The sequence below is a fragment of the Oppia nitens genome, unplaced genomic scaffold, assembly GCF_028296485.1.
Source record: "Oppia nitens isolate AA-2021 unplaced genomic scaffold, nextdenovo-longstitch-racon4-pilon3 scaffold28_pilon_pilon_pilon, whole genome shotgun sequence".
NCBI lineage: Eukaryota > Metazoa > Arthropoda > Arachnida > Sarcoptiformes > Oppiidae > Oppia > Oppia nitens.
Window position 1 is genome coordinate 416,532 of NW_026533208.1, and position 13,084 is coordinate 429,615.

General features: G+C 24.8%; 1 protein-coding gene across 2 annotated transcripts in view; it reads right to left on the minus strand.

Annotated features, from left to right (window-relative positions):
- Window positions 1-13,084, minus strand: part of LOC128954591 (protocadherin Fat 4-like) — a 48,666-nt gene that overhangs the window by 3,371 nt on the left and 32,211 nt on the right. The window contains exons 25-36 of one of the 2 annotated variants that reach the window (XM_054300194.1): window positions 11,580-11,674; window positions 11,382-11,438; window positions 10,282-10,468; window positions 9,940-10,197; window positions 9,343-9,491; window positions 4,353-4,524; window positions 3,028-3,335; window positions 2,721-2,939; window positions 2,404-2,645; window positions 2,119-2,313; window positions 425-586; window positions 70-342 (exon numbers count right to left, since the gene is read on the minus strand). In XM_054300194.1, coding sequence (XP_054156169.1) covers window positions 70-342; window positions 425-586; window positions 2,119-2,313; window positions 2,404-2,645; window positions 2,721-2,939; window positions 3,028-3,335; window positions 4,353-4,524; window positions 9,343-9,491; window positions 9,940-10,197; window positions 10,282-10,468; window positions 11,382-11,438; window positions 11,580-11,674 — 2,317 coding nt within the window. Of the gene's footprint in view, window positions 1-39; window positions 343-424; window positions 587-2,118; window positions 2,314-2,403; window positions 2,646-2,720; window positions 2,940-3,027; window positions 3,336-4,352; window positions 4,525-9,342; window positions 9,492-9,939; window positions 10,198-10,281; window positions 10,469-11,381; window positions 11,439-11,579; window positions 11,675-13,084 lie in introns of both variants that reach the window. The other variant, XM_054300193.1, reaches the window with a different exon arrangement.

Here is a 13,084-nt window from a genome sequence, read left to right on the forward strand (position 1 = left end):
TTACAATAAAGTTAGGACAACAACAACAATAGGACATACATAGAGCCGGCCGTAGCTTTCGGATCATACCAATCGTGACTGGAGTCGGCCATAGCTGTAATACCGCTGCTGATGCCAACTACTCCTATGCCTCCGCTACTGCCGCCGCCAACGCCGCCGACCACTGCACTGAGATTTTCGCGACTATGTTTGTATCGATCGGAAAACCGCGGACTACGGGGCGGATTCAGCGACGATGCGCCGTCGGGTGGCACCTGTTGTCGACATTTGTTCATTATGGCCGACCGACTCCCTGGCCGTGTACTTGTCCTCTTATACGAGGCCAGACTGTCCACGTAATCCCTGTGCAACAATATATTAGTGAAAAAAATTGTTAATTAAAATAAAACACAATTTTTTTAATATCGGCGTTTTATGGTCATACCCGACGCCGTCGCCATTTGTCGAATAGTTAGAGCTCGAGTGTCCATTACCGACGGGAACTCCACGATTGCCGTACGGATTGGCCAATGTTTTGCCCATTAATGGGTTTTTTGTATTGTAAAGCCTTTGCTGTTCCCATGAACTCTGTCTTTGCCGTAGTTTTCTATGAGTTAAATAAAATAATTAATTGAAAATTAATTAATATTTTTTTTTAAAAAATAGAGATAAAAATCTTTTTAAAAATTATCATAAATTTTAAACAAATGTTTTCAAAAACAAAACAAAAAAGTTTTGCGAAAATTTTAGATAAAATTTTTTGAAGTTTACAATACTATTGGGGATTGAGATTAGATTAGCAGCAGATTTTCATTAACGTTAATTAACAACATTTATATATATAAATATTACTGTTTGGTGAGTTCAATATACTTTAAAAATCTACAAATAAATCATAAAATACACGTATATTTATATAATATCGGTATTTATATAAAATTTTTATTTGAATATAAACAGTCATTAATCTTGAATGATGTGAAATATATATATATATATATACAAAAAAATCGATAATAAACATTAGAAAGATATATATAAATTTATATATATATATCTTCAAACATAATAATAGTTAATAAAAAAATTTCTACAAATTTTTTGTTGATTATAATATAGAAATTATTAGTATTAGACATATATATAAAAAAAGTGAAAAGTTTCCCAAATATATTGTTATCCGTTTATTTGCTTATCTACTGTAATAATAATAATAAAACTGTAGTAAACAAACCCTAAACTTTATTAATAGTATATATCAACCAACAACAAAAAATCTAGTGATAGTCATTAAATGATTTATTTTTTATAATATCTTACATATATATCTAATGTATATAAATATATTTTTTGTTTTTTTTTGAATAATCACAATAATCATATCATCATCTCTATTGATATACACTGTATAATAATAGTAAAATACATTATATTTAAGTGTGTGTATGTATTAATTGATGTCAAATAAAAATAAATGCCAGAAAAAGCAATACTCAAACACATATACTCACAAAAAATTTGTTTTAAGAGTTTATACATTATATATACACAATATTATAGTATAATAGTTAAGACCCCAAACTGGAAGTGCTATTACTTCATGTGTTTGATTAATGAACTTCTCTATTGTTATCGGATGTCAATAAATGTAGACATAATCTGTCGTGAAATGTGTAGGAAAACTACTACTAAAACTGTTAATATACTGTATATACAAACAGTATATTTTGTGTGTATGTATTGAATATATTATTGACTAAAAATATATATATATACAGTATATACCGATAGTATACAATACAATCACTAAGTAAAAGCTTATATCACATCATATATAATAAGTATAATAAGTTTTATGTATATCCAGTTCAATGTACTCTTAACTTTATCGCCTAATAACCTTCAATGTTGTTGTTGTACCGTATTATACAGTATTAGTATTTAGTATTTAGTTATTATATCAATTCATATAAATATAATAAGAAAAATAGTAAATCTTATATATATTGTATATATATAAAAAAATCAGTATTAGTTGCGGACATCAAACATATTGATGACAAGGAAAGAGAGAGAGAGAGAGAGAGTCGACTGTCAATTAGGTGTTGAGGAAGGCATACAAAAAGCAAATAATCAAACCTTTCTTTACAAGACGAGCACAGGAGTGCAATGGCCAGTACAGTGCCCAAGAATATGACTGATGACAGGGCAATGATGGCTATTTCGGTGGCGCCCATCTGACTGATCTTTTCCTGGACGGTCACCCCTTGGATTCGTCTAATCTTATAATTTCTTAAGCTATCGACTATTGATTGGGAATTTTGACGGAAAACGCTATAATAATATTGTTGTTGATTGTATTGAATTAAAAAAAATAAATTATTAATTAATATCAATTAATTTTGTTTGTATTTTTTTTAATACTCTAATAATGTTTCCGTATCGACAATATCGTTGGTATCGGGATTGACGGCATAGAGAAATATATCGGTCGACTGTGTTTCCTGTTGGTCGCCCTCAGTATGCGGACCCAGTTTAGCCATTTTGACATCAAAACCGGTAATATTTGTCAAATAGCTTAGTATTTCACCCGATTTTTTCTCAACCATTATCGGCTCTTTGTCGGCAACAAATAATATCATTTTGGTTTCGGGTAATACATAGATCTATATATATATAAAAAAATTAAATAATAAAATAACCAAAAAAAAATGTTAATAAAAAACTAAAAAGTTTATTACAAATATGTTGGTGACGGCAGAGTTGCCATTTTCACTGCCCTCTCTATCGGTAGCTTTTACATCGAAACCGTATAGTTTTCCGCCGTCTAACGTAAACGTAACCATCGATCGGATAACACCGGAAACTGGGTCGATGTGGAACCGGGAGGACGAGTCGTCACCGCGCGATAGTATCTCGTAGCGTATGGCGCCGTTAATACCGATATCGGCATCTTTGGCCTAATTTTTTTTTGGTTTGTTTGTTTGGATATACAATTTGATATACAAAAACAAAATTTTTATAAAAAATTATATGTTTATAACTTACAGCTAGTTTGACGACTTGATAGCCAAAGTTGGCCTCCAGAGGAATGGCTGCTACAACTGGTCGACCTTTATTGTCAAAGACGGGCGGATTGTCGTTTTCGTCGTGAACGTTGACCACTACCAGTGTTTCGTCAAACGCCAGATGATAGTTGGTGTCCACTGTGTTGCGGGCACTGACATCCCGACGTCCGACCCGATGATGAATAACATTTTCGGCTCTGATTTTCAAGTGATAGATGTCTTTCTTTTCGCGATCCAGACTACGGGTTACAACCAGTCGACCGGTTTCGGCACCAATTTTGAACAGTCCTACAAATTATAAGATAATTTTATTGTTTGTTTTTAATTTACTATTTGTTAATTTAAAGTATTTTTTTTATTGAGTATGTGATTGTAGAAAATATTCTGTAATTTTTTTCTTGGAAATCAATTTTCTTTTATTTTTGTTGATTATATAATATAATCAAATATTTGAAATTTTTTTATATGTTTACTTTAATAATTTTAGTAGGTTTAATAAATTTGTGTATTTGACTATTGTCTATATATATATTAATTTATATAAATACAGGAAATGTTTTATTTTATTATATACTGTATAATACCGTATAAATATATTTTTTAATTTTTAGTAATTCATTTGAATTTAGCTAAATTCATTTTAGTATTTTTATTTTTTTTATATATATATATAATTTCATATATAAAAAATCGATTAATTATCTGTTTATATATATACAGTATTTTTATTTGTGTGCAAATATTGATTAAAATTAATCCCAGAAATATTGTCTATACTTATTATACGTGTATATATATATATAAGAACCTACAGTATATTTTATTTTTATTATTATTATTATCTATCGCTTCGTTAAGTCTAACCATAAAAGACTTTGTTTTTTATGATGTAATGACTAATGAATAGCTCTCTCTCTCTCTCTCTMTCTCTCTCTCTCTCTCTCTCTCTCTCTCTCTCTCTCTCTCTCAATGTTATCATAATTTTGAATGCCTTTTATCAACAACAAAAAAAACAAAAATTATGAAAATATATTTCATTAGTAGTGAAACATTATATATTACACTACTCTATATAAAATCAGAGAGGGATTGATTTTGATAAAAAAAACGGATTATTTAACTAATAGCTAATAATACTAATAATAATGAAATAGACATATAAAAAAAATTATTGGATATTATATTTTTTTCCATATTAGAGAGTAAATATTATATAACATAATACTAATATCTAATATATATATTGTCAATAAAATAAGATAAGACAATGATATTTGATTTTTTTTGTTTTGTTAGATGACTGACCCCTGTAATCGGTTCCCACAATACTGTAATGAGTGGGTCGATGAGCCAACTCATCGGTAGAGTTCAAGTCAATCAACTGGAGTGGTGTCAACTGGTTCTCCATTACGGATACCTCATAGAGACGCTGCGGGAACAGCCGTACGCCCTGACCGGTGCCCACTATTATGTTGACCTGTAATATATGATATAAAATATTTTAGTTTTTTTTGAATAGTTTTTTACAATTAATGTAGATTTCTTTTTTTTAAATAAATTTATATTGATTAGTTAAATAGATATTTTTTCAATATATATGTATATATATCGATATATATATAAAAAATTCAAATAAAATGCAAATAAATTAATAAACAGAGAGAAAGAGAGAGAGAGAGAGAGAGAGAGAGAGAGAGAGAGAGAGAGAGAGAGAGAGCCGAAAAAATCTTGTATTATGCAAATATCAAAATCAATACAATGCTATTACAGTAGTTTAAGTACAGTATATATATATATAATGAAAAAAAAACCAGACAAATATATATTTATTTGAATATAAATTTGAATAAAATATTTTTTTTGTTTAAGAATAATAAGTAATAAATTAGTAGATTTTTTTAAAAAAAAAGTAATATAATCTATATAAGATTTTTAATAAAAAAAACTAAAATACAATACTGCATATAATTAGCTTTGTATGTATCAATGTATGTATATATGTGTGTGTATGTGTTATATAACTGTGTGTGTATATGTATGTATATGTATGTATGTGTGTGTGTGACTGACCTTAAAATATATGCACATTTGAAATAAAAGTCTGATTGATTGAAATTATTATTTAATCGCTTAGAAAACACTACAGTTTTATTAACCAATATTGTTATTATTAATAATTTGGTATTTAAAAAATAAATAAATCTATTTTTCATCTTTTTTTTATATTTAAATTTCACACTAAAAAAGTCAATGCCTTATGTCTTATAGTTACAGAAACCATAAATTTTTTTTTTATTAAATATTTTAGTTTCTTTTATTTTTTGATTAATTTTATTTATTGAAAATATTAATCTAGAAATATATATATATTAGTATGTATTTTAAAGGATTTAAAAAAACATTTTAGACAACTATAATCATGGATTAAGTTGTCATTATTATTATTATTATTAGTATTTGATTGTTTTAAAATTTAATATATAGTATAATAATTCATATTTTAAAATTATGATATTTATGCTTTAATAAGTTTTACAAAAAAAACTAATTTTTTATAACTATCATAAAACGTTTAGTAATTTTTACTGATATTTTTATTATGCCATTAAATTTATTTATTTATTTTTTTTCTGATAATAAAATTTATAAATTTAATAACTTTAATAATATATTGCTTACATGAATTGCCTTTAAAAAAATTTATTATATACTGTATTAATTTAAATAAATAGTTTTTATTTTTATTTAATAATGTATATAAACATATATTAAATTCAATTTTAAAAAAATTAAAATTATTAACTAATCATATATCATGAATTAATAAAAATAAAATAAGAAATATTATATTTTTCAAAAATATTTAATAAATTTTACTTTTGTTTGATTATTGATTTGATTTTAAGGCATAAATAAAATTTTGCAATTTTTTGTTGATGTTGTTTGATAATAATTATTATATTTCTAATAAATCAATTTTAACCTAAATATTACTATAATTAATATCTATGACATCAATTATCAATGAATCATTTTGCTAATACTGTATATACTGTATAAATATATATAATTAAAAAATTAAATATAATTTCTATACATCAATCAAAATTATCAAACAATAAAAAACACATATTGTTTGATAGTTAGTCTATAAAATGAAAATTTATAGTTTCTCAGTGTGACATCATTTTAGTAAAATAATAATAATAATAGATAAATAAAATTAATTAAATAAAAATAAACATTTAAAACGATATTATATTAATATATATATATATATATAAAGCTTATCTAAACATATTTGTCTAAATATTTGTCTAGAAATACAAAAACAAAACAAAAAAGTAATTTCAAATTCAAATAAAAATTTGAATACAAATTGAAATGTAATTAATTTTGAGCATAAATTTTTCCATAATATTTACGAGTGTTTATACAATATATATATATCTATATATATTATATTAGCATTTAAAACAAATTTTTATTTTTGCAACTATAAAAATAATATAATATATTATACTGTTTGTTGTAATAATACTACTAAAAACTATTAGATATGATATAACTTATATATACATACATATAATATCACATAAGTCAAAAAAGTTTGTTAACATTTGCTGAATATAATAATAATAATATTTGAGCTCATGGTCTACGAGAGATATATTGTGTTTGTCTTATAATATACAATGTGTGTTATTAAATGCATGAATTGAAATAATAAAAACACTTTCAAAGTCAACAATTGCCTAATCAAATGTCAGCTATAAAGACAATGAAATGTTTTTGATGGTTAAAAGAGAGAGAGAGAGAGAGAGAGAGAGAGAGAGAGAGAGAGAGAGAGAGAGAGAGAGAGAGAGAGAGAGAGAGAGAGAGAGAGAGAGAGCAATGGTTTTTATATTTATAATAGATTTAATAAAAATCCCAAAAATATATAAAATAAAACTCTCTCTCTCTCTCTCTCTCTCTCTCTCTTTCTCTTAAAGCGATATTGTATTTCAGATACATATGAAATAAAAAAAGATTTCTTTTATACTTTACTATAATATAACAAACAAAATAACATTATATACAATAATAATGAAATTCTTTGTTATATAAATATATTTATTGCTAAACACAATCACATAAAAGGCATCACATTTTTTGACATTTGGTGCAAATAGTTATGTCATAAATGTGATGATGACATAACTGTCTGGTTTGGTGAGGGTGTGTATGTATGTGTGTAAGTGTGTGTGTGTGTGTGTGTGTGTGTGTGTGTGTGTGTGTGTGTAGGCAATAGTATAGAGTCTATACTATAGACAATACCGTATAAAGTTCATCACATAAAGTTGAATGTATTTTATACTAAATAAATTATTATTATTATAATAACAACAAAAATTAATTTAATTAGTAATACATAAGATATTGTTGTTTTATTCACCAAAAAAAATATATATTCAACTAATCCATCACTAATTATCATATAAATGAGTTGTTGGTTATAATCTGTTAAAATTATAATAATAATGTAAAAAAAAATATTATTATATAATAATAATGTAAAAAAAATATTATTATATAATAATAATGTAAAAATATTATTATATAATAATAAAATCTAATCAAACAAATAATATTTTATTTTTTTATAAAAAAAATTGTTATAACCCATTGAATCGTGATTAAAACTGTTTTAGTATTCAACTATTGTCTAACGTAATTGAAAAATAAAAAGTTTTTTTTGAGGGCTTAAATATTTTTCAAATTTAATCTTTTTTTAAAAACCAATTGTTTTTTGTTTTGTTTAGTTTTTTTTAAAAAACTAACATAACTTTTTCAAACATATTAATACATTACGATTATTACAGATAGTTAGATAATAATGTAAAGATAGATACAGTTATACTGTTTATATAAATCATGATTTTTAATTAAGTGGTTGTATTATAAAAATGTAATATTATTAAAAAATATATGCAATTATATAATCGCTTAAATCGCTCAATAAATAATAATAATAAAAAAGATGATAATTTTTTAGTATTTAGTAATAATAAAAATAATAATAATAATAATAAATGTTTTCAAGTGCACGTCATTTATCTACTGATATATGAAAATATAATTAAAGTTTTATCTGCAATATATATATATATATATATATATATATTGTTAGATAAATTTATACTGTATATAGATATTTGCTATATTTATTTGTTATATAAAAAATAAAATAAAAGTGCAAACATTAAAATCATTTTTCAATTCATTTAATATAGTATATCTATATATATATATTGCAGAGAGAAAAAAGAAAGAGAGAAATTGCAAAATAACATGAAAATTATAATGTATTTGAAGTGCACTCTTAAAATAGTTAAATAAATATATAAATTTATGTAAAACAAATTTAAAGATTTATGATAAAAATATTACTAATAATAATTGTTGAAATAATGTTAAAAAATATCATATATATTGATCTTAACAGAGAGAGAGAGAGAGAGAGAGAGAGAGAGAGAGAGAGAGAGAGAGAGAGAGAGAGAGAGAGAGAGAGAGAGAGAGAGAGACTAAATAAAGTATAATAATGCATTTAAAAAATGTCTTATTATTATTATATAATTATTATATAACTTATAATAATAATACAAGCGATGGCCTAAATTATTTATTATATTATTATTTTTTGTTGTTGTTTTGTTTATTGAAATAAATAAAATCAGAGAGAGAGAGAGAGAGAGAGAGAGAGAGAGAGATTTGTATTTCTCAGAAATTATGCCACAAAATGCCACAAAATATTTACAGTATATACTAATATAAAATAATATTGTTTAGTGTTTTGTTTTGTTTGTTGTTTGTTTAGTGATATATAAGTATTTCTTTAGAAATAAATTATTTGTACTTTTTATATATAAAATTATATATATTTTGATTTAGTATTTGTGTACAGATTTCAAGATTATTATTATTATTATTATTATTACTATTTTTGGTCGTCGTTTTCAGTTAAAAAAAATAAAGACAGACAACACATACAGTAGAGTCAATCTAGACTTAATTGGAGACGAAATGTAAGGCAAAAAAATAGATGTCATTTCATGTAAAGAGAGAGAGAGAGAGAGAGAGAGAGAGAGAGAGATGAGCTGTCAGTTAAGCTTCTCTCTATCAATCGTTTTGTAGGTTAAAGTCTTAAGTGTACAGTAAGTCTCAGTAGTCTAATGGTTAGATCTAAGAGTCTAAGAGGATGTCAGAGAGAGAGAGAGAGAGAGACAGAGAGACAGACTAAGAGATTGAGACTCACTTCTGTTGAATCAGATTTTGGTGGTTCGCTGTCATCCTCAGCCTTGACAACCAGTCTGTAATGATTTCGTTGGACACTATCCAGAGCTTTGGTCAGTTTGACTCTACCATTGCTCGTCTCAATGGCAAAAGTTTTCATCTCATCCGAGTCTTTAATCCAAAAAAAAAAAAAATTAAATAAATAAAATAGTAGTAAAACACATAATAATAAGTAAAAATTCATTATAAATACTTTAACTGTATATACTGTATAAAAACTATTATTTCTATATATAAATATAATAATAACAATGAAAAAAAAATTTTTTTTAGTGTATTTTTTTCGCAAGATTTACTAAATCACTATATTTTCAGTGCTAAATATATATATATATAGTATTTAATTTTATTGGAGACAATATATGTAACAATAATAATAATAATAATAATAATAATAACAAAAACATTAACCAAAAAAAATTAGAGCACAAAAAAAGTGTTTAAAACCGACAAAATAAATAATAAATTAAAAAAAATGATGATTACTAAGGATGTGACAAATATTGTTTTATACTATTAATAATAATAATAATAATAATACAAAAAAAATAATACTCACTTAATAGGGTGTACTTAAAGGGTCCGTCGCCGGCATTCATTGTGAACACAGTATCGCCGGGTTTGGCATTTTCGGCCACTTCGACCGTATAGACAGCTTTGGCAAAATCGGGTACCGAATCCGAAGTATCGGCAACTGTTACCCATAGTTTGGCCACTGAACTCAAACTAGGACTGCCTTTATCGTAGGCAATGACCGTAATATTGTAGAAACTTTTATCTTCGTAGTCCAGCGCCGACAGTGTCCAAACGGTTCCGTCTGATTGATTGATTGATAGACAAGAAAATGGTTTTTTTTTTAAAATTTATCGATTTTTTTTGTTGGCTTTTTTGATGTCCAAACCTTTGCCGTCAATATAAAACTTGTTGTCGTGTCCATCGCCTAGTTTATAGAATACCTGTCCATTTTCGCCCATATCCGGATCAAACGCAACTATTTGGGTGACTTTGTGTCCCGGATCCAGATTTTCGGGTACATGTGCTAAGTAGGGATCGGTATAAAATCGGGGCCTTTCATCGTTGCGGTCACCCTGGTGTGGTCATTAAATCATAAATTGAAAAAAATCAATTTTTTTTAAATATATATTTTTTGTCTGTTTATATAAAAAACATTTTAAAAGTTTATTTATAAATAAAGATAATTTATTATATATTTTTTTCATAGTAAACAATATATAAATTATTATTTGTTTTTTGTTTTGTTTTGTTTTGTTTTATCTAAACTCCATTTAGTTAATGAAAATTATATTACTATAAAAAAACTGATATTGAAATATATTGTATAAATATATACTTATATATATTGTTTAAATATACTATTAGTAACTAAAATAAAAAAATATTTTCATATGTATTGGGATACAAAAAATAAACAATTTTATATTTTATGAGTTAATAGAAAAAATTATTTTGATATAAAAATATTAGTTTATTATTATTATATATTAATATTTTCTAGAATATTAACTATAAAAAGTATAATGGTAATAATAATAATAATAATAATCATAAAAATCTTAAAAATAGTAATCATAAACATAAAATAAATTTAAAGTAGTAGTAGTAGTAGTAGTAAATTTAGTTATTACCAAATAGATAAAATATATTTAATTAATTAGTTAATATTTAATAATTAAATTTTATAGTTCAAAATAACATTTAAAAAAATTAGAGTTAAGCGCCGTTAAATCTAAGCATACAAATGCAATAATTAATTAATTTATTAATTAATTATAATTTCCTAACATTTTGTTTTATTTTATTTGTTTCAACCAAACTATTATATGATATTATATATAAAAAGTACTATAATTTATATATTTATTTTATTTTTACCAAATGTGTCATCTATTTTTTTCTGTGATTATTTATTTATTTATTAAAATATTATTTTTATTTTTTAAAAAAAAAAATATATCAAAAATTAAGTGACCAAATACTGACCACAATTATCTTGACTTCAGTGCTTGAATTGGTTGGCGGTTCTCCTGAATCCAGTGCCTTATAAATCAATATATAATTTTTATTTATTTTTAAAAAATATATATTAATATAAATTATATGTCTCTTATTTTTATATTTGTCACCAAAAAAAATGTTTTATTTATATTATATATATAAATATTTGTGTAATAATATTACCGTAACTTCAAAATTATAGATCTCTTTCTGTTCCCTATCTATAAAACCTTTGGCAAACAGCTCTCCTGTGTAGACATCGACCGAAAACGGGAAGTCTGGGCAACAAAAAAATAAATAAAATAAAAATAAAGAGATGATTGAGATTTTTTTTGTAAAAATAAATAATAATATATAATAATAGTTAATAATAATAATAATAATAAGATAACTTCCAGTATAAACAACTCGACAGTAGTAGTAGTAGTAGTAAATGGTTAGTGGTTTTTTAGTTGCAAAAAAAGGGGTCATTTATTGATGTGATGTTTAGGTTTTTTTTTGTTGTTGGTTTGTTTGTTTGACGAGAGAGAGAGAGAGAGAGAGAGAGAGAGAGAGAGAGAGAGAGAGAGAGAGAGAGAGAGAAATGATTTCAAATTAAATCAAGCATTGAATTGACCCACTTTTTTGCTAACTTCGGGAGCGCCGCACATCTCAAAGACATTAAGACATTTTTTTTTGGTGGCAAATATCATCAATAAGTTTTCTGGTAATCAGTTTGATATCTTTTTACTACTACTACTACTACTTTATGCATATAAATATCTATAGTTTACCTCTTGTTATTATATATTGTTGATTTGGTTGACCCAAACAACAACAACAACAACAACAATCATATATTATTAATCGGCCATAAAAATCTAGAGAAGCGGAAGTCATGTAAAATTGTGTAGTAGTCTTAGGGTTAGGAAGAGAGAGTGGGAAAAAGAGAGAGAGAGAGAGAGAGAGAGAGAGAGAGAGAGAGAGAGAGAAGAGAGAGAAATAAATATAAAAATAACAATCATTTGAATTGATGGCAACAACTGTTAGGCTAAAGACTCAACCAATTTGTTGAAGACGAGAGAGAGAGAGAGAGAGAGAGAGAGAGAGAGAGAGAGAGAGAGTAATAAATAAAAATGCATTAAATGATACATTTATTTCAAAGAGAGAGAGAGAGAGAAAGAGAGTGACAAACAAATATAAAGGCTATTTTGTGTCCTATTATTATTAGATATATATAAAAAAAATATTGAATGCAATATACTATAATTATAGAAATAAAAAGATTGATTATTTGTTTGTCGTATTTATTTATTAAAAAAAATATTTTTATGTGATTTTTATATATATATATATATTTAGATCATTGACTTATTAACAAACATTGCGAAAACATAAAAATATTTACACAAACACACCAACAACTAAAAAAATTACACAATATTTTAGTGAAAAAAAACTAAATTAAAAACTTAAGTTCAAAATCTCAATTTAACTGTCTTTTTAAAAAATAAATAAAAATCTATTAAACAATTTTTAAAACATTTTACAATGTCATCGATCTCTCTCTCTCTCTCTCTCTCTCTCTCTCTCTCTCTCTCTCTCTCTCAATATATATATATAATATATTTATTTATTTGTGTTGAAAACTATGATTACTGTTAATACATATATAAATAAATATAAAAATATATATAATTTTATATGTA